General features: G+C 49.9%; 1 protein-coding gene across 3 annotated transcripts; it reads left to right on the top strand.

The window, feature by feature from the left end:
* The first annotated feature begins 667 nt into the window (after nucleotides 1–667).
* Nucleotides 668–21,274, top strand: PITX1 (paired like homeodomain 1). 3 transcript variants are annotated; one of them, XM_069091870.1, is made up of 4 exons: nucleotides 668–782; nucleotides 12,531–12,870; nucleotides 16,078–16,286; nucleotides 20,023–21,274. In XM_069091870.1, exons 2-4 carry the CDS (start codon nucleotides 12,708–12,710, stop codon nucleotides 20,569–20,571), a joined length of 921 nt encoding a protein of 306 aa, XP_068947971.1. In that variant the 5' UTR covers nucleotides 668–782; nucleotides 12,531–12,707; the 3' UTR covers nucleotides 20,572–21,274. The 3 variants fall into 3 exon arrangements, with proteins under 3 accessions (XP_068947971.1, XP_068947973.1, XP_068947972.1); XM_069091872.1 differs by lacking the exon at nucleotides 668–782 and adding an exon at nucleotides 891–1,243; XM_069091871.1 differs by lacking the exon at nucleotides 668–782 and having other exon boundaries at nucleotides 12,166–12,870.
* The last annotated feature ends 234 nt before the right edge of the window (nucleotides 21,275–21,508 follow it).

Below are 21,508 nucleotides of genomic sequence, written 5' to 3'. Positions count from 1 at the left end.
ACAAAAGAATAGATTGCAAAGCTAGGACTCGAACTCAGGTCTTTTGACTTCTAATGCTCTACACCACCTCCATCCCTTCTTTCCCAGCATTCGTCCCAGCAGGCGCCCAGGACCAAAGAAACAAGAGCACTCTCAGAGGCCACAGCCGGTCAGAGCCGCCCCGCAGAGCGCGCCTATCCCAAGCGGGTTTGACTGGCAGCCTGTGCTTGTTGCTTCCTCTGTGTGACTGAGCAGCGGGGGTCCAGGACGGACATCAGGAGGGAGACTCCCAAAGCATCTACCCTCTGAACCCAAAACTTCAAACCCCGAGGGTCTATGTGCCCCCTGGAATACCGCCCCTCAAACATACACACAACCTGCAGAGTTCAGAGCTTAAAGCTGGACTGACAATCTGTTCCTGGGTCGCAACACACACACACACACACACACACACACACACACACACACACACGTCCCCACCACAGCTTAGCCCTGTTGGAGTGGCTGCTGAATCTCTGCTGCCCTCACCCATAGCCCCGGCTCCATCTGTCCGCTGTGACTCTCAAGTTTAGGGTTCCCTCTGCACCCCAGACCCCCTAACTCTTGAACCCCCTCTCTCCGCCCTCGGGGCGCAGCTTCGAGCGTCTCCGCCCTGTGTCCCTGCCCCGCCCCGTCCCCCGCCCTCCTCGTGGGCTCCAAGGAACAGGAGGAGCGAGCCCGGGTTGAGGCTATCCTGGAGCTGTGGGCTCTAAACTTTGAGTCTGCGGCCGCCAACCCCTGAGTCCACAGTGATCTGCACCAAGGTGGGTAAGAGCGCAGCATTGGGGAGCCAGGAAAGGGAGGCTGAAGGGACGGGATCGGGAGAGAGGGAGCAGAGGGAGATGTTGCTTAGGTTGAGGCTAGGGGGTTCCCCACCCGCGGTGACCGGGGTTGTTCCTCATCAGGGAACCGAGTCCCTGAGAGCGCTCCACTCTGGGTAACCCTAATTGCCCGTGCCATAACCGGGCCGCTTCCTGCTGACATTGCCCTTTCTCAGGCCCCGCTTTTGGCAACCGGGGCCTCCTGGCACCCAAGCCCGAGTTTCGGGCCCTGGCCGGCCTGATACCAGGACTGATCAGACCTCTCTGCCAGACGAAAAGGGAGCTTTAACTGTTTGAAGGACCGCCCTCCGGAGAAAGGAGCAGAACTGAAGAGGGGGCGCGGAAGCCGTTGGCACAACAGAGCAGAGAAGTGGAAGGGAACCGGGAGCGGCGAGAAATGTGAGGTAAAAGCTGACCAGACTGATAGACACATTCTCCCTCTTCCGGGTCCACTGCTAGAAGTCTTGTCTTTGGCCAGTTGTTTTCCAGATGTGCGTTCGGAGCCTGATTTGGACGGCTCTGAGTTATAGGAAGGACGATCTCTCCAGCCAGGCAGTTTTAAGGTTGACCTGTACTTGTCGTTCCGGGTGCGTTTGGGGACCTGTCAAAGCCTAGTGCACTGCTGAGCAGATGAGTGCGGTGCGGGAGCAAGGCTTACACGGTGTATGTGCAAACAGAGCGCTGCTCGGAACTGAATCTGTGTGTGATTGTGTGCGTTTCCTGGGACTGTGGGGGCCGCTGACGCTCTGGATGGTCCAGGGTTCCACACTGCTGAGCCAGCTCGCCAGGCGCCGAGCCGCCCTGCCTCTGCTCGCGGTTCCGAATGCCCTGGGTGCCGCCGGCCTTCGCTTCGTAGACTAAGTCCTTGACAAATTTATACCTCGTGTAAATTCTTTAGGAGTTCTGCGCTTCGTCAAAACTGACAAATGCGCTGGGAAATTTAATTCCAGTGGGCTGACCTCACTTTACATACTCGGAGATTCCATCCCAAAGAAAAAAGCCTTCCAGGGCCCAAGACCAACGGTGATTGGGTTGGGTAGGGAGAGTTGGGGGGCGGGGGGCACGAGGACGAGTGGGGACTGTAGGTAGGAAGAGAAAGGAAAGGACTTGGCCGGCCCCAGTCACGTTCACCTTTGCCCAGAGTGCTGGCTGATAGGACGAGGAGTGGGGTTCGGGGAAAAGAAGCCAGCTGTAGGGGGGCTGGGGAGGGGAAGGAGGGTGGAGAGGAAGAAAAATTGGTCGCTGTGACAAGTAGCCAATGTTAACGTATCTAGTAAATGTTATACTTTTATGGACAGCATTTGCTGGGCTTTTACAGGCTGCAGTAGCCACTTGATCCAGCGCCTGAAAGGGATCCCGGGAAAAGCGAACGCTTTGCCCTGCCTTAGCCTCTGCAGTTCACCCACCTAGTGCTGAGGCTTAGCCTGCAGGTGTCCTCTGGCAGGGGTCCGGGAGAAGAGAGTGTACTCTCAAGGGCACCTCGTTGCCTAGAGAGATAATAGGCCCGATGCTCTTTGAAGAGGAAAAGAGAAATTGTAGAGGTGTGTGGTTGTGTCCGTGGTCCCCTTTCCTTTCAGAGGGACAGGGGCCAACCCTGTGGTCTTGCATTGACGCCCGAGGCGGGGACCTAACTTAGAGGAAGGGGGAACTCTCTCTTCTTCCCACAACTATGCTCCTAATAGTCAAAGTTTGGGGAGAATGGGGAAGGATAAGAGAGTGCACAACCTTTCATATCTAGCCCAGTAGGGAAAGCAGAATTTGCTTTTTATTTTTTAATAGGACACACACACACACACACACACACAGAAATGGCCTTAGCTCCTTAAAACCAAATACCAGTTTCCCTAAGCTGAGCTGTGAAGTTATAGGTGTAAGTTGGAGGGGCTCCGTCCCAAGACTTAACTTCACCCTGTGTGTTTTCCTGCAGACCTTTGGTCCTTGTTCAGTGGGCCTTGGTTTCCTATGCTAGAGACGGAGAAGAGGGAGCATGGGAGGAAAGCTCGGCTCCTTTCTTTTCGCACTCCCTTCGGGGACTACAGGGGCTGGTCGCCGCCAAATAAAGAGTTGGCTTTGCTGAGGAGAGAATCGCCAATTTCCCCATTGCTCTCCCCATCAAGCCTGATTTCGGGATTCTAAGCTACTGGCATCCAGGTGGGATAAGCTTTGGGCTTCGACTTTGGCTGGCCCGGGTTTCCCACCTCTCCCGGCTTTCCCATTTAGGGAAGGCTTCCTCTTGGCAGCCTCCCCCGCCCCTCCCCTCTCCCCAAACACGCTTTTCTTAGGTCTGAGTCTAGGTCTGGGTATTCAGTGCCGAAGCGCACGGCCTTTCCCACCCAATCTCAAGCCATTCAGGAGCTATTCTTGCGCAACGCCCGCCTTGGGAACTTCCACACGGACAAATAGTTTACATTTCGTATTGTAAAAAGGACTCTGTCTGTCCCAGTGTTCTTATGTCTCAGTCCAGTGATTGGTTAACAATACAGTAGCCGAATTTATATCCTTTATGCCGCGACTGAAGCGGGGTTTTTCCCCCCAAGGGATCTGACTCTCGCCCAGCTCTTGACTTTCTCCCACCTTTCCTCCAGCACCGCCAACCCCTTAGAGTAGTTGGAAAAAACAGCCGCTGTTGGTAATTTGAAACTTTCTACCTCTTTCTCTGCCTTTGGTACTTGTTCCTGTTCTCCCAGACAATAGCCATCAGTTTTCAAAGCTCTTGTCCCCAAGGAAGAGCATGAAAATTGTCCGCCAGGAGGTTTGTGTCCCCCAGTTCCACTCACCTAAAAGCTGCCTGTGCTTTCCCCTTAGCTGAGCGATGACCAGATTGGGAGGTGGGGACCAAGCCTGCGTCCCCTGGGCTGAACTGATGCTCCCCAAGATGGTAGCAGCCTTGAGGATGTGAGCGCAGAACAGAGTGATCTCTCGGTGTGTGGGGATTTAAAAAAAAAAACCGCAACTGAGCCGAAAACACGGGATTTCAAAGTAAGAAAGTTCCCTCTCTGGATTTCAAATCCTGTTTACAAAAATGTGAAGGTTCCCTCAGTCTGCTCCTAGGGCTACTCTCTCAAGAGGTGAGTATATTTGTAAAACTATGGATCGCCCAGTTCTGCACTGGCCTGCCTCACAACTTCCCCCCACAAATACACACACACACACACACACACACACACACACACACGGAGAGGAAAGTGTTCTCTAAGTCCTAGAGCTGGACAGTAGTAGGAAGTGTGAATGCAGAGTTCTTCTCAACTAGAAAGGTTGAGGCAGGGTATATGCAGAGGGCGGTGTGTCTAGTTGCGTAAATGTAAAGTTTATCGTTTTCTCTCTAGTCTCCTCTTACGTTTGCTCTAGGGCACAGAACCAGAGGATTGGGTTGTTTCAGGGTTCGCTAAATACTTGCACGGAAAGAGTGAAGCCTTTTCTCCTTAACACCAGTGAGCAGGGTCTCTAGCATTCACAACAGCCTCCTCCAGAGGCTTGGGGTGAGGGCGGGGGAGGGCCGAGACGGAGCCCGGGCTCCTCGCAGGCTAGGGACAGCGAAGTCCACATCCCCCTCCTTGGTTCCCCTTTTCCCTTCCCCAGCCTTGCGTCTGGTCGGAAGGCCCCGGGGGAAGGGGCTTAAGCGCTTGGCTGGAGTGGGGGGAGGGGGAAGAGGGAGAGAGAGACGGTTCTTACTCTGTCCTGACTCGCTGAAGCTTTGGGGTTTCATTTGTGTCTGTTAAAATAAAATAAGTCTCCTTAAGACTGTTTTTCCAAATTCCCCCATTCTCCTTACACACACTCACGCCTCCGGCATCCCTCCCCCAGCCATCATTAGTCTCTCCACCAGAGCGGTGAAGGAGCTTCTTGGAGGCCCAGAATCGGAATCCATCCTTTGGAGTCATAGAGGGAGGGAAATTGTCTTTTTGAAGGGGGGGGGGGTGAAGGAGATGGGGGAAACGAGATGTCAGGGTCTCCCGGCGCAGAGTCTGGAGAAGGGTAGGTGGTCCCTGCCCATTTATTTAGCTAAACTGGGTTTTCTAGTTTGAACTTATCCACTTCACTAAGAGGCTTAGAGCAGGAATGTCACTTGAATAGCTGGCCTAGAGGCGATTTGACAGACCCCACTCTCAAAACAAATTCCTTTTTCCTCCTTTTTTTTTGGGGGGGGGGGAGGAGGAGGAATTAAAGAGGAAAAAAAAGTAGCTCAGAGACGCTGGGAGGAGGGGAGAGACATTGAGGAAGCCTACACTTGTCAGCTTTCGCTTTTTCCCAATTCAAGAGAGGGTTTAGTTTGGAGCCCAGGAAATAGCGGAGGGATGCCTAGATCTCGAACCCCGGCCCAAATCAGACAGTGCGACCCAGGCCCATGAGCATTTTAAGACGGATATCTGCCTCAGAACTCGAATAAGGCTACTCTGTTCACTTCGATTTGTCTTTGCTTCCCTACATGGGAAGAGTCAAACCTCAACTTTACCTCTTCAGTCTTCCTGAACCAACCTTAGTGGGCCAGTCTTCAGTCAGATTCTCCCCAGAGGCCCCAGTCCAAACCATTACCCAACTCGGTCGGGGCCAGAGCTGCGATCTATCTCAAATAGAGCACGCCAGTCCAAGGAACCTCAGGGATCAACCCGCTCCCGTGCCCAGCACCTGCCCCCCCCCCCGGCAGTAGAGAGAAAGGTCAATAGAGGTTTCAGTTTCCTCATCTGGTATTAAATGACCCTTAGATATTACCAGGGCCTGGAGACGTGGCCCACCCGATCTGCTGTACCCAGACACAGAACCCTGGCTCTTCTTGAAATATCTCTCCTTCCTTTGTTGTCTTCCTTGGAATAAGAGAAGTTCCAGGAGAGGTGAGGAAGATACCGGTATCTTTGTGGTTAGCTGCCTTGATGAGTTGTATTGATGTACCTGAGTGTGCTACATGTTGAGAGTGTATGCAAGTATCTCACCTGTGTGTATGTGTATGTATATACACATACATACATATTTATTTCTATATCAGTGCCACCAAGGTTGGCAAAAGTGCTGTTGATGTGTCTACATATTGTATACATACAACCACCCAAGAGTATCTCTGTATACCGATTCTGTGTTTCTATGAGAATGTATACACATCACTATGTATATCTGTATTCCATTCCTATGTGCCAGTTCATTGGTATGACATTTTCTAAAATACAAAATAAAATAAATGTGAACCTAACCTGTTAGGATGCTGCAAAATTCCCTAAGAAGTAGAGAAGAATCGACTTTGATGGGGTTGTTTCTGGGGGGGTCATAGAGTTCCGATTGTGGGGTATTCAAAGTGATTTTGTGCTCCAGAATGAACTCCTGGAGCTAATGGTCCAAATGACTTAGGAAACTGGTCAGCCTAGATACTGGCACTGATTTCAAGCGAAAAGATAAGCCTTTAACAGTCTCACCTAATGCTGGTATCTTCTCATAGGGCTTTAATTCACAAGCCTCTCCATTTCTTTACCCTGGCCTTGATCAGTCCCCTTTGAGAGAGAGGACTGCCCCAATCTGGAGCAGTTGAACCCTTGGCTCTCTCCCATTCCAGAGAAAAGTATTATGAAGGGGGCAGCAGGCAGGGAGCAGATCCGTGACTAGTAGGTGACAAATAAGAAGCTGTTGCAGCCTCTCTGCCTAGTTCAGGCTGCTGTAGTGGAAGAGCCAGAATCCTTGACCTCGGAACCTGGGTCTCAGTTCAAGTTGGACTAGGTGATGAGGTGGTGGGGTAGACAAGCAGGCCAAAGTGTTCACAGTTTATTTTGAGCCTTGGTGAGAGCAGGCCACCCGAAGATTGCCAGTCAGCTCCCACAAGTCACCCCAACTTGTTCCACTTGAGGAGCCTCACCTAACACTTTTCAAGTCTTCCCAGAACATCGGTCTAACCTCCAGTCTGCTTTGCCTTAAAAGTAAGCACTTTAATAAAAAAAAAAAAAAACCCAGACCTATTTACAGCACTCACTGGTATATTTTATTGTCAGCACAAACAACCAAAGTTGCTTACAGCCCTGAGACCACTACGCCAACAACCCGAAGCCCAGTCTTAGATTGCCTTGCATCCCTCTCCTGCTTTTCTACTAGAGGAGAATTTTTCATCCATTGGATAATGTCCCTCTTTGCCGGAGAGAGAGTCCCAAACTCAAGGCGGCCTTGAACCTTTAATTTCCAATTTCCTTCTAAGGTCTCCAGCCTTGGATTTCTTTTGGTAGCTTTCTAAAATTTGTCTCATAGGAATGTTTAGGAAGGGGAGGGATCCGAGATTTTGATATATTCTGGCAAAGAGGAAAATGTGTGTATCCATATATATACATATATAGGTATATATAAACTTATAGGTCTTTCCTATTCTGTCTCTGTCTGTCTCTGTCTCTCTCTCTCTGTCTCTGTCTCTCCCTCTGTCTCTGTCTCTCTCTGTCTATCTCTCTGTCTCTCTCTCTCTTTGAGTTATCTTTCTGTTTTGGATCCCCAGCGTTAAAGTGGGGGAGTCACAGTAGGAATAGGTTAAGAACACTTTACGATTAGAAGTGTTCCCCAGAAAACCAAATTTGGAGAGCACAGTTAGAGTGCATCCAGACTTCGGGGTTTCACAAGGATACCTAGAAGTTACTACTGATAACTGCAGGAGGCGGGAATAGAGGCAGCCGACAATCCCTTCGTTGGGGGTAGGGGTGGAATCTGACCATCTCTTTTGGAAAGTATACAGCTCTCTGCTTCTTTCCTAGCTTCCTCTGAAGAAAAAAGTCTTGATGTTGTATTTAAGGTAGGTGTCATCTCTTCCCCGAAACAAATTAAGTGGGATAGATATTTGGAGTGTCCGCAGAGAAAGAAAAGAGAGGTTGTGTTTAAAAATAGGACTAATTTTAAAAGAAAAAGGAATGCATTTTGGTGAAAGGGTGGGAGGTCAGAAGACTTACCTTGGAATCCCCATTCTGTTACTTGCTACTTTTGTCTCTGAGCTGATAGTTTTGCTTCTCCCAGACTCAGTTTTCCTCATCTGTAAAATGAGAAGAACCTTGAGCTAAATTACCCTTTAAAGTCCCTGCTAGCTCTAAATCTGAAATCCAAATGTCTGATGGATCCTGCAAAGAATGTGAGGCAGGAATAGGAATTTTCAAGTTCCCAAAGTTCTAGGAATGGGAGGTGGGGGCTCAGACCGAGACTATCACCCACTTTCAAAAACACGAGATTCTGAGGCCTCTGCTCTTCTCCCCATATAAAGGAGGGTGGCCTGGTCCCTGCTCATGCAACCTGAAGACTAGAAGGAAGTGGGGGGGGCGGAGAGTATGGATTAGGGATAGCAGTACCACAGTCCCCAGGCTGGGGGAAACAAGAGGATATGTGGGTTCCAGGTTTGACACATTCCAGAATTTCTTCAGCGGAAAAAAATGAAGCCGCCTTCCCTGCTTACCCCATGGGCCTAGTTCTGATTGTCTGAGGGGTGGAGGAGAAGGCCTCTGAAGGTCAGAAAAAGTGAGACTGGAGATAGGTGAATTTCCTGGAATTGGAGGTGGAAGTTGTACAAAGCATTTAACATGAATGTTTAAAACTGAAATCTTGTGGCCCCAAGTGCCCTTCTCACAGGCCACAGGCCAAAGTTCCAAAGGCAGCCTGAATCCAAACTGAGGCCTCTCCCAGGTTCCAGAACAGTTTCATTTGCCCACCCCCAGACGCATAAGGCTGCTCTCCCAGCTACAAAGAAAGACGCAAACTTCGGGATTATTGTAGCTAACCCGTATGTATGGGTGCCAGAAAAGATTAATGGGAATGTTTCTCTGCTCCTGTCCTAATATTTCTGAGTTCGGGTGAAGAGTCCGACATGGACATGTCTAGAGTTATCAAACACTGAAAGGCAGTCTAAAGTCTGACCAAGTTTCAGGAGTTCTGTCCAGGTTTCAGGAGATCTTCCCATTTGAGAAGTAAAGAAGGGAACCAAGGTGTTTAAGGTTGTGTGAGGGGGGGTACACCTTCTTGTATGTTCTCCTCTTGAAGAACTCCTAGCTGCCCTACCGCCAACAAGTCAGCTGTGGTCTCGGGCTCAGTTACCCTAAAATCAGACTCATTTTTACATGCAGGGTTATTGGGGAGTATAGGGGGCTAAGTGTTTTTTTGGAATGAAATGTTCACAGTCTCCCTTTTGGAAATTTAGCACTTCTAACAGAAGTCAGAATGCCCCTGAACCTAAGGTTCAGGAAGATCCAAGGAGGACGTAAGAAAAAAAAATTGTCTGTTCCCTTCTTTTAAAAAATTTCTAAAAGCCTAGGCAAAAACTACAGTGGGATAAATCAAAAGTCTAAGAGGCAGAAACAGAGAAAAGGAGGAGGGGACAGATAGAAGGAGAAAAAAGATAGAGAGGGAAAGACAGGGAAGACGGGAGAGAAGAATTCGAACCCCCAGAAAAAGTGAAATATGTTTTCTTAGACTTTCAATAAACTAGTTCAAAAGTTCCCCCTCACATCTTTTCTTGATTTAAAAACCAAATACAGCGTCACAACGGATCAGTTAAGCTGTGTCTGAGGGAAGGAGAGGAAAAAAGCGCACCCTGATTCCTACAATTCCAGAGAGACATCTCATTTCTAAATGCAGGCAACTTCCTCCCTCTAGTGAACGGCAGCTTCATCCTTGTCATTGCCTGCCTTCTCCCATTTCCCATTGCTGGTCCCATCCAGAGGTCAGTGGAGCTCCCAAATTTTTGAGATTCCCAAGTTTGGGAAGAAAGAAGGTGAAGTAAAGAAGAAGGGGCAGGTTTGACAAACCTTCAGCCATAACAGAGAGTCTATCTAGGGGATGGTTGAGGGGATCCTTCCCTCTTAGATCACTAGACCATCCTGCTCTCCTCACACACAGTCATATCTCCACTATTCCCTCTGGGCCAACCTTGATCCCCTTGGGTCTAGGATGTAGGGACAGTGTTATCTTACTTCTGTCATCAGTACCACCCCTTCTTTGTTCCATTTCCTGGCAATGAAAGTCTTGGTAGTTACTTTATTCCTGTTCTGGGGACACTTTGGATCCTTAGCGCTTTGCCTCTCTGAAATATTTGTAGCTGAGGTCCTAGAGATGGAGAGGCTCTCAAACTCCAGGGACCTGAAGAGAAAAGGAGGAAATTTTGTTTTGGGGAGTTGGGAGACACAGATTAGAACTTCAAGGGATCTTCTAACCAAGGCCCAGCTGGGACTTGAGACTCAGGGCTAATTTCCAAGTGTCTAAGAAAGTCAAAGACGATACATACTAGACTGGCTAGCTATTAACAGGTTAAGGAGACTGGTTTCACAAACTCTGGATAACGGGATTACAAGAGGAACTCCCTAAAAGGGGGGGGGGAGTAACCTATGGGGGACACCCTCTAGATGAGTTACCAGATTGTATACTACTTTGAAAAGATTTACTAACTAATGGAGGAAATGTGTTCATTAAGTTCGTTCCTCTGCCTTGGGCACAAAACATGACTTGCTAAGGTGGTTTTGCCCTACGCTCAGATTTGGAGGTTGGATCTTTTTGGAGTGGGGAAAGGGACCATGGCAGGACAAGACACCATCCAAGTCATGGTTTCTCCAGGCCCTGCCTAAGCAAAAGGAAGGGAGGAAGTAAGGGGTCACAATCTTCCTGCTTCTTCCCTGGGGGAACCCAGGGCTGGCCCTGTTTGCTCAGGGCTCAGAAGAGCAAGTTAAAAATTGTCCAGTGAAATCTCCCAGGTAATCTTTAGCCAGGACCTTGGTGGCTCAGGCACCAGAACAGGAGTTTGAAAAGTCCATCCCATAGAATAATATGGGTTCCTGCTCAAGGCCTCAGATGCCCAGACACCCTCCCCCACTCAGCCCAGGCCACAAGGAGCCCGGAGCTCAAGGATTCTTGCTGCCCTTATGGCACTTTCAGTCCAGGCCCAGGAGACTTAGGAGCAGGCAGACACCGAATGACCTAAGGGCATTCTATGTGTTGGCAACATTGTGTCTCCAACTATCCCAAAGAGTGGCATGTAGATACACCTTGGCAGAAGAGAGGGTCCTAACTGAGATGTGTCTAACCTTGTGTACGGTGGGAGCTATGGGACCCTGCAGGACATTTATTATATGTAGTTTTCTCCATACACGGCATAGGAAGTGTGTGGAAGTGCAAGATTCGTGGTATATAACAAGGCACATATTGCCTAAACAACATAATGTATGTTATACAAGGTCTGTCTCTACTTCTTTGTATCATTTACCGAAGCAAAAAGGTTCTGGGTCCTCACATGCGTAAAGACACAAACCTGGACGCATAACTATGGACATACTATGTCAGTGTCTCCTTATCCCAGGGGTCTAAGATGGCTGTGAACTTGTCTCAGTCTTTCCAGTAGAAGGGGGCTCCGATCTAAGGGAAAAGATCCCTTGGGCCCAGACTTTCCCAATTCTTCCGCCCTTCCGCCGCACAACTAGAACATGAGAAACCTGGCACTAAAGGGACCTTTTCATCTCGAAAAATGCTTCTTTTCCAGCCCCGTAAAATGACTGTGGTGTGGAGGCCATAGAAGAGGTTTGGGTGTAGAAGATCACGGCTAATTAGGAACGAGAATTGCTGGCTTCCATTAGCTCCGAGATAGGGTTACTCCCCCCGAATCCTTCCTCTAAATAAGACCTCGGGGAGGGGGCGCTGAATAGAAGATAATGAGGTTCTTGGACAACAGTAACTCACTTCCCCGCTTCCCCGTAGGAAACATTAGGTATTGTATATCCTTGTTCTAGAAGCTATTATTATTCTAGAGGTTGGTATCCACTTTTAAATATTTTGGGCTTGGCAGAAGGCTAAGAGTCCAGGGAGTTAATTTTGTGGAAAATAAATCCTCAAGGGCTTCGGTGCCATCTAACACCAGCAGGAAGCGCAAGGCTGAAATGCAGCTATTGGGAAGCCAAGGCTGAAATCAACATGTCACTTAGGGTGGGAAGGGAGAGAAAAAAGGACAGAGAAAGGTTAGGGAGACTGGGTGTGTGCAGGGAGCGGGGAGAGCAGGAGAAAACGAGTGAAAAAGAGAGGTGAACAGAGATGGAGAGTGAACGCGGAGACAGAAGTTGAGATATACCCAGACTGAGAAGATGAAGAGATAAAAGTGAGAATCAGAGAAGGGTGGGAAGGGAGAGAGGAGAGAGTAGGGAGGGGGGAAGGTACAAGGGGAGGGAGAGAGGCAAAGGGGGAGCAGAGGCGGAGGCAACTTGAAAACTAGATTCCGCCCGCCCGCCCTCCTTTTTCTCCTCCTTCCCCCCATTTTCTCCCACCCTCCTCCTTCTCCCACCCCCAACCCCCAACCCCCAGCGCAGGGACTGCTGGAACCTGGTGGAGCGCGTTGTTGCTTTAAGACCGCCTCTGTCCGCAGCACCCGGTGCCTTAGAAACAAGTTACATATATGGGGAGCCGCAGCAGGCGTGCTGAGCTTAGGGCTCTGGGAGGCTACGAGCTTTGGAAGGAGTGATCTCCCCGCGAGACGCGGAGGTTTTGACCTTGCAAGGGGAGGAGCTGAGCTTTAACTGCTGGCATTTGTTGGGCTGCAGGTCACTTGCTGCGGCACACCGCTCCATTTGCTCGGGCTCGGCTGAGCCTTGCTGTGGGAAGGGGGGGCCCCTGGGCCCGCCAAGCGCTGCCCATGGGGCGGAAGGCGCGCGGCTGCCCGCGCCGCAGCCCAGGGGCGCCCAGTGGGCTGCCCGCTTAGGCGCTGTCTCTTTCTCCCGGCAGATCGGAGGGAGCTTTTGGACAGAGGCAGAGTCTGGGCTTCCCCCGAGGGTCCTCTTGCCCAAAACTGGTGCCAGGACCCAGCAGGAGCAGGCTGAAGAACTAGTAGCCCCGGTACCCAACTGGCTGCTGGGGACTGGGAGCTACGTCCGAGGCCTCCAGGCTCCCGCCACTGCCGCCATGGATTCCTTTAAAGGGGGTATGGGCCTGGAGCGGCTACCCGAAGGACTTCGGCCGCCGCCTCCCCACGACATGAGCTCCAGCTTCCACCTGGCCCGTGCTTCTGACTCCCGGGAAGCCCTGGAGAACTCGGCAAGCGAATCCTCCGACACAGAGGTCCCAGGTAACATTCTCCCCGCCTCCCCGACCCACTCCCCCACACCTCGCCTGCACTTCCTTCTCCCTCTCCCCCTATTGTGATCTCTTTACTGCACTCAGAATCCAAGAAGTGCTGGGGACTAATTCTTGGGGAAGGCATGGGGTATTGAGAGAAACCTCGGCCAGAGAGGCCCAGAGATAAACGGCAGCCGTCCGAGGGTACAGCACTCAGTGAGGAAAGCATGCCTGTCACCAGAGCTACGAGTGCACGGGGAACTTGTCCAGCCTTGACAGCGGCCACGAACAGTCCTGCCCAGGCTGGCTGGCCCCGAGTGTTCCCGAGAGGAATTAGGCGATTCCCCCACTGGCTACGGAGGCGACACAAGCGCTTCCCTCGCTTCTCTCTTTCCCGGAAGAGGAGAATTTTTCTTACAAATTCAGCACAAAATCATTGTATTCTTTTAAACTCTTTTTAAAATGACGTTACCCAGCACTGCTAAATAGAAGTGGGGAGGGAGGGAATTAGACCCGGGTGAGGGTTACAACGAGGTCTGTATTCTCCAGGAGCAATTGATAGGACGCGATTGGTTTTGAAAAGCTGGCTTTTCAAGCAGACGGGAAGCTAATGATTTTAAAGGATTCCGTGTGAAAAGGAAGAGGGGAGAAAGAAAAAACTGACAAAATCTAGATGAACAAGAAAGGAGAGAGAGAGAGAGAGAGAGAGAGAGAGAGAGAGAGAGAGGAGGGGAAGGAGGAGCGGGAAAATTAGGAAAACAGAGTAAGAGGAGATTCTAGTTCTGCCTTGTGCCTTCCTAGGCGCGGTTCCGGGATCCAGGGACCAGGGAGGCCAATATTAGGCGGGATCTCCAAGGCCCAAAGCTATCTGGGGCTTCGGGCCAAGCGCCCTCCCTCTTACTCCTCAGGCAGAGAAACCAGCAGAGCGTACATGGTGTAACCTGAGCACGGAGAGAGAGAGAAAAGAAGAGACAAAAAAAAAAAGGTCCGGAGATTTTTCAGTCAAGTTCTCTCTAGGTGTTTGCGCCGGACTTTGAGGATGCCGAGTGGCCGCTTTTGAGAATTTAATTCTGAAAGTTGTAGGCATTCCTTTTCGCTCCCAAAAACTGTTCCCAGAAATGGGAGCTAGAGAGTTAAGTAGATATTGATAGACAGATCGTTCTCTGGGGCTAAACGTTAGCTGGCTGGAGGCCCCCGGGAGCCAACCCCACATGCTCTATTTTCCAGACAGGGAAATCCTCCATTCACCCAGAGGGAGGAGAAAGAAAAAGGAAAATTGGTTTTAAATTAATTTATTTAATTTTTCATTTGGGCGAATTTTTAAAGCTACAGATATGTGTGAGAAGGTTGAGGGGTAAAGGAGTAAACTGGTTGACGATTCACTTTATTTTTGTGAAAGTTAAAATCCAATTTAATTCACTCTTCATTGTCCTGAGTTCCGTGCTAAATTGAAGCTAAAATCTCCTGACTAGCTAGGGAAGAACGGAGGAATTATTTTCTACTTGTCCTTGACAAACTCTGTTTCATACAAATAAGCAATTAAATATTTAGTAAGAGTAGAGGGTAGCAGGTCTCCTGAACAGTCTATAACAGGGTGTCAGACATGTCTCTCCACACCCCAACCCCAACTGTATCTCTGTTATCGATGTATATGTGTGTGTGTTTCTATGTCTATGTTATTGGGAACTGGGTGTTTTCGAACGTTTTTGTATTTTTAAAATTATAAATACCTTTGTTTAGTTTTCTGTTAAAAAAAAAAAAGCTTGTGCTTTTATTACTTTGCAAGTTTCTGTCCATAAATGCCTAAGTATTTGAGTCTGTCTGTTTCCCAGTGTGTCTATAAATATGTGTGTATTTTTTGTGTTGTGTGTTTTTCTCTTTTATGCATCTATAAATAGCCTGCATCGTAGTGCCTGTTTTTCTGAATTTCTGTGTTTTTCTATGTGTCTATAAATGCCTGTTTTTCTTCTTTTATTTGACTGTCATTTGTGTTTCTCCTTCTGTTGTGACTACAAATATCTGTGATTTTCTAACATTGTAAGATTTTTGTCTGTGTTTCTAGAAATGCCAGTGGGAGTTTTCTGTCTTTAACTGTCCCTTTTTACTCCATTTGTTTCTCTGCACATGCGTCTATAAATGTCTGTGTATTTCTCTGCTTATGTCTTTGTATCTCCTCTTGCCTTTGAGTGTTAATGTAAATGTTTTTATATTTCTCTGTGTTTGATTATTTTTCCCTGAGTTTGTATGCTTCTTCATGCCTCTATTTCTCCGAATTTTTTGTGTTTCTCTAATTGTGTTTCTCCATTGTGTACTTGTATCTATTAATGTATTTGTGTGTTTCTCCATTTATGTCTACAAATGCCTATGTGTGACTTTGTGTATACAAATACTTGTGTTTCTCTGTGTTTGGGTGTCTCTCTTTAACTATGTTTGTGTTATTCTCTGCTTGTTTCTAGTTGAGTATCTAGATAGGCCTAAACTCAAGCATTTTTCTCTCGCCTTCCACCTCTGTAAGTTTTTCCGAGGAGTTCAAGGCTCTGTTTGTATCTATATCTGCGTTTTCATTTCCTTGCCTGAAAAGTGAGGCCTGGGAGACTTCAGCCCAAGGAGAATTTAGATTTTCCTCAAAATACCCATTACTATCACTTCTCTGGGGAACTCTGAATTCTCTGTCCCTCGGGGTGATGCGTAACTAAGCCTGGATTGGGGAGAAGGGAGGGCAGGTGCTGGGAGCTTGGGAGAACAATTGCAGACTTGCTTAGAAAGGACTGGATACTGCCGAATAATAATGATATCATAATAAGTAATAATAATACAAGATACACCAACTAGGAGTAATCAAAACCTAAAGTAATAATAACCAGTAACGGTAGCAAAACAACAACGTTATCGAAACAATAATTGCAGTAGCCTAACAAGCAACTTGTAATTCTGTTTCATAACAGTAATAGTAACAGAACTAAAATTAGCAAAAGTAATTGGAATTAAAACAAAAATTGCTATTTTCCTAGCGGAGGAAAAAAAAAAGAAAGGAAAACTCTGCCTCGTTTCCATCACGGACCCACAGCCGTAAAGGCTAAACGCTGCTGTAGCAGGCCCATTAGAGCGGGAGGGAAAACCCTGCCCATGGGTCCTGTGGGCTGCAGGGCGGCAGGGTTAAGGTCTCAAGCTGGCCAGACTGTTATGTGATTCCTGTCCGGGCTGTGCGCCCTTGCAGAGAAAGAGCGGAGCGGAGAAACCAAGGGCAGTGAGGACGGAGGTGGTGAAGACCCGGCCAAGAAGAAAAAACAGCGCAGACAAAGAACGCACTTCACTAGCCAGCAACTGCAGGAGCTGGAGGCGACTTTCCAACGGAACCGCTACCCCGACATGAGCATGCGAGAGGAGATCGCGGTGTGGACCAATCTCACCGAACCTAGAGTCCGGGTGAGCAGGAAGGGGAGGAGGGGGAGAGATGGACAGGGGTGCGGGTGGGCTCTATAAAAGGAGACGATACACAGGAAAGGTTTGCACCTGTTGGCAGCCCCCCAACCAGGGCCATAGCCAGGCCTCAGAAACTAGTATCCAGGGGCCAGGGAAGCCCCTATCCTAGAAACGCCTGCAGTACACGGGAGCAACTATAATGGGAGAAGAATGGGGCCCTATTCGCAGAGATGCAAGGCCCCTGGGAATTAGTGATAGCCCTGGTTAGCCTGGAAGCTTGGAGCTTAGAAAGAAGCAGGGGCAGGGCTGAAGGCCAAAAGGGGATTTTCATGCCACTGTTTCCCTTCCCACTTTCATCCTTTGTACACGAGACCTCCTCGAAAACAGACAAAACGAAATATCTTTGCCTCCCCGTGAGCCCACCTGTGTCCTCTTCAATGTACCCTCCCAACTCCCCGAGCCAGAGTCCACCGAAAAAAGCCCCGGGGAATCCCGATCAGCCCAAACTCACCACGGATTAGAGGGAAGAGTGAGAAATAAAGGGGGGGAGAGAAGCGGTTAGATCGTAGCACCCAGAATCAAGCATTGACACGGAGGAACTCCAGGGGCCAGGAGCATTCGGCTTGGGACCAGGGACCAAGGCCAGGCAGGAACTCTACGGCCCTAGAGAGTTATCAGGAAACGCTTCAGGGAGCCGTGGGGCTCCCACACACCTGGGGCTACAGTCTTTCGGTTCGAAAGACTCCATGCTGCCCCACTCCATTCCACATCTTCCCTATGCAAATCCGCTCACAGTCACCTCAGAGCCACTCACCCCATCAGGGCATTTTCTAAACCCCCCTGTTTTGTTTTTTTAACTCCTGGCAAGGCTCACATTTTTGCCAGCCTTGCGGTGATCCCCGAGTGCTAATAAGAATGAAATGTGCACGAGGAGTAATAGACGGGCGCACACAGCAGGGAGTCCAGGACAAGGTCTCCTTTAGCCTCTCGGAAGAATATAAAAAGCGGGGGACACTCGGGGCCGGCATCTAGCTAGCGGATGAACGATTGCCTGCGTTAAATTCGGATATTCAATTATGATCAAGTAACACCGGATTTGCTAATGTCTCTGGCACTTAGTTATAGAAAGATGTACTACTGGGTGTGCGAGCCTCTTTTTTCCACACACTCTGAGCCCTGCTCGGTAGAGAATGCCCCAGCACGCCCTGGGACGCAGCACTGCTCAGACGCAAAGTCGAACTTTTCACAAGGGCCCTTTGTTCCTTTTTTGGAAGGTTTTCTCTCATGGCACCCAACCCAAACCAAATTAAAGAACCGAAGGGCATTCCCAAGTCACTTTCTGACTCCCCTGAAGAGGGAAGAAGAATCATCTGGGTTAGGGACTGAGCGGCCAGGAGGAAAAAAAAAAAGGAAACAATCCAGCAAGTGAGCTCCCTACACCAGAAGCTCCCCAGACTCAGGGCTGCCAGGCCTTGATGGTAGGATCAGAAACCATTGGACGGAGAAGGGACAGAGGCAGGCCTCCTGGCACCAAGGAAAGGACTAAATTGTTGGGCCTGGGTACCGAGGCGACCTCTGGAAACTCGGAGGCCTCTAGGCTGTTTGCACTAATCTGATAGGGCAAACTATTAACAGATAAGCCTACCGCTGGGAGGTGAAGATAATAGGCCTCGAGTCAACAGCTCTTGTGGACTCAAGGGCCCCTCGGGCTGAGGGTCAGTGGTGCCCCCAACACCCAGGCTGGGACTAAAAGCCAACTACAATTGTCCTGGCGCTTTTGAACAAGGAAGTGTTGGGACTAGTATTGTTCAGAGGCACCTTCGATGGATGGGCACGGGAGTTGGTATGGAAGGTCACAGGGCAAAGCACTACGCTCCAGAGTGAGTGTTTCTATAGTTGCCTGAGTGCATTACTGCAACCTCAGTTTCAGGCCTGCAAGTTCCGGAATCTGCGGGCACTTAAGGGGCCACACAGAGAAAAGATGGAGGCCGCCATATCATTGAACAGAAGTGTCCCCAAGGTTCGGGGAAGCCAAGGGATAGAGAATGAAAGTAGCAAGCTTGGGCTCTCGCCCAACTCTGCGAGCCTCCTTTCTCATCCTCGCTAGAAGCCTTATTAAACTCTCCCTAGTCTCTGCTCCACCTCCATTCCCTTCTCCCAAAACGCAGGAAGTTTCTCTCCAGGCCCCCTCCCCCTCTAGGGACCGCTTAGGCCCAAGGGACCGTTTGTTCAGCGGGAAGTGGGGAAGCACAATTTCTGGGGTCTACTTCTGGGCTAGGTTGACATCTCGTTAGGAAAAACAGGCTCTAGAAAACCATTCTGTCTTCCATCTCTGCTGCCAGCGGGATCCAAAATTTTAGGACAGAAACCCAGTGTCTGGGTCTTGCCTCTCCTCTCCAATCTCCTTCTTTCCACTGGCTTCTCAGAAAATCCTTACCCCCACCCTATCCCACCCCCAGATCTTCAAGTCTCCCTTCCCCCACCTTATTTCCCCTCCTTCCCCAATAAAAGGGCTGCTTTACCGCCCAGTCAGTCCTCCTCTAGGGGCAGAGAGGGGATCGTTTATTTTCTGTGAAGGCAAATATTTGGATTAATCCCACGCAAGGGTTGTAGACAGCCCAGACTAGCTCCTCTCTCGGCTCGACTCCCTAGGTCCAAAGTCCCGTTCAATCCAGCATTAGGGAAGGAGGGGTACTCAGACTTGCTGGCTCAGGTTGGGTGGGTCTGAGCCTAGGAGACTGGGGGCAGGAAACTCCCCGAGCACAAAGTGAGAGGACTGAATTAGATTCTAATCAAACCCCCTGCCGATTCTCCCTAGCTTCTTTGTTTGTTTGTTTGTGTAAATCTTTCCCTCAACCACCCTAGGAAGGCAAATTAGGCCCAAGTTATGAATTCCTGTCCGATAGGTGATAAAGAGATTTTACCCAAACACAGTAATTCAATTCCATTTTTATGATTTGTAACAGGGGATTTTTATTACTGTTGTATTAGCATGAGAAAGGCAGTAGGGACAGAGGGGTTTTCGGGCCCCCAAGATCAGGCCAGACTCCTAGATCTGATCAATTACTGATCTGGGGAAATGCTCAGCTGTTGTACTGGCAGACATTTTCTACCCAGTGGGCAGAAAAAAATAGAAAACCGAGAAGGAGGGAGCCTTGAAATCGCTTTGGGCAAACTCAGGAGAGGGAGGGTTAGTAGAGTAGGAAAGGATAAAACAGAAAAGGTAATTTTTTTTAAGGGAGGAGAGAAGTTCGGGGGTGAAGGGAAAGATAGTACTGGCAGACATTGTAGAACCAATGGGCAGATAAAAATAGAAAGAAAGGGGGAGGGGGAAATGGGGAAAAAAAAAGATCTGGTAAAGGGGGGCAAAGAAGAGGGGCTGGGGTTTGAGGGAATAAAGGAGGAGAAAAGTCAAAGGAAAAAAAAAAAAAAAAAGCCTAAGTGTAAAAGAATGCCCTTCTCGGAGAGAAGAAATGTCTGAAAGTGAGGGAGATAAGAGTTAGGTACTGAGGAAGAATATCGAGGAAGCTGGGTTGTGGGGAGTAAGGAAGTCCAGTATCAAAGAGTCTGGGAGAGAAGAAAGAGGGTTCAACATTGCATGGATTGGTGGACAACGGGTGAAAGGCGAAGGTGATTCCGGTGTGGGAAGGCAGAGGTTCTCTGTCCAGATATACCCTTGCCCCTAAAGCCTAAACACTGAGGAAGCTCTGCCCTTCCCTTCTTCTTCTCCATCTCCCAGGTCTGGTTCAAGAACCGCCGAGCCAAGTGGAGGAAGCGAGAACGTAACCAGCAGATGGACCTGTGCAAGAACGGCTACGTCCCGCAGTTCAGCGGGCTGGTGCAGCCGTACGAGGATGTCTACGCCGGCTACACTTATAACAACTGGGCTGCCAAAAGCCTCACGCCAGCGCCGCTCTCCACGAAGGGCTTCACCTTCTTCAACTCCATGAGCCCGCTGTCCTCGCAGTCCATGTTCTCGGCTCCCAGCACCATCTCGTCCATGAGCATGCCTTCTGGCATGGGCCACTCGGCGGTGCCAGGCATGCCCAACTCCGGCCTCAACAACATCAACAACCTCAACAACCTCACTGGCTCCTCACTCAACTCGGCCATGTCGTCCAGCGCCTGCCCCTACGGCCCGCCGGGCTCGCCCTACAGCGTCTACCGGGACACGTGTAACTCCAGCCTGGCTAGTCTACGACTCAAGTCCAAACAGCACTCCACGTTCGGCTACAGCAGCTTGCAGAGCCCGGGCTCCGGCCTCAATGCTTGCCAGTACAATAGCTGACCGCGTGGGGAGGGGGCCGGGCCAAGCCGGGGAGGAGGCTCCCAGTCGGACTACCACGGACCACACGTATCTTTATTCTCCCCCTTCCTTCCCCGCCCTCTGTTTTGTCGTTCGTGCGTTCGTTTGTTTGTTTGTTCTTGCTTTGTTTCTCCCTCCTCCTCCACTCTCCCTTAAAAAAAAAAGACGTCGGGGAAAAAAACCACGAATAAACGGATGAGTTGCAATTTCCCTCTGGATTATGCGGGTTGTATGTAATTACTTGAACTTGCACAGGCGTAGTGAAAAGGCCCCTTTCCGGAGATCCGGCGGAGATGATAAAAAGGGGAGAGGGGACCGGAGGGAGGGAGCAGTGGTGGCCGAGGGAGGAAGGGTCCGTGCCAGCACAGTGGAGGACAGGATGGGGCGAAGAGGGGAGGGGGGGACCGCAGGAGGTAAGGGAGTTTGCCACTGCGGGGGGGGGGGGGGGGGGGGGGGGGGGGCCGGGGGGGGTGGGGGAGGAGGGGGGGGGGGGGGGGGGGGGGGGGGGGAAGTGCAGAGCTGGGGGGCCTGAGGAAGAAGGTTTAACCTATTGGAGCTGAGACTTTTGCTAAGAATAAGGAGAAAAGGAGGGTCAACTTCTTAACAAAAGTTCTATTTATATCTGCCGTTACTGGGCGCTGGAGCATTGTCCGCGGCGCGGAGAATAAACTGTTTTTAAAATGCACGATTCTTGACTTTTTTTTTTCTTGAATTAAAAAGGATGAGTCAGGCAGGGGCTTGTCAAAAGACCCTCTCCATCCAGCCCCTCGAGCCCTCCGGCAGCATCTCTAGATATGCACACCCCTAAACTCAGGGCGAAGCTTGGAAAGCACCCCTCACAAACCAGTTTCTCGGTGCCCAGCCCGTGAAGGGAGCCCAGAGCTGCAGCTCTCTTCAGGGGCCAAAGCCTGAGTCCTGA

This window comes from Petaurus breviceps, unplaced genomic scaffold, assembly GCF_028583685.1.
Source record: "Petaurus breviceps papuanus isolate PSGF00001 unplaced genomic scaffold, PetGlider_PUasm1.0 189, whole genome shotgun sequence".
Taxonomy (NCBI): domain Eukaryota; kingdom Metazoa; phylum Chordata; class Mammalia; order Diprotodontia; family Petauridae; genus Petaurus; species Petaurus breviceps.
The sequence above is the reverse complement of the archived record's forward strand: the minus strand, read 5'-3'. Positions and strand labels throughout refer to the sequence as shown.

What these genes read in the sequence shown, in the direction of transcription:
- PITX1 (XM_069091870.1), top strand. Translation starts at nt 12,708, where the DNA reads ATGGATTCCTTTAAAGGGGGTATGGGCCTGGAGCGGCTACCCGAAGGA. An exon ending in CTCCGACACAGAGGTCCCAG is followed by an intron (nt 12,871 to 16,077) that starts GTAACATTCTCC and finishes GCGCCCTTGCAG; the next exon opens with AGAAAGAGCGGAGCGGAGAA. An exon ending in TCACCGAACCTAGAGTCCGG is followed by an intron (nt 16,287 to 20,022) that starts GTGAGCAGGAAG and finishes TCCATCTCCCAG; the next exon opens with GTCTGGTTCAAGAACCGCCG.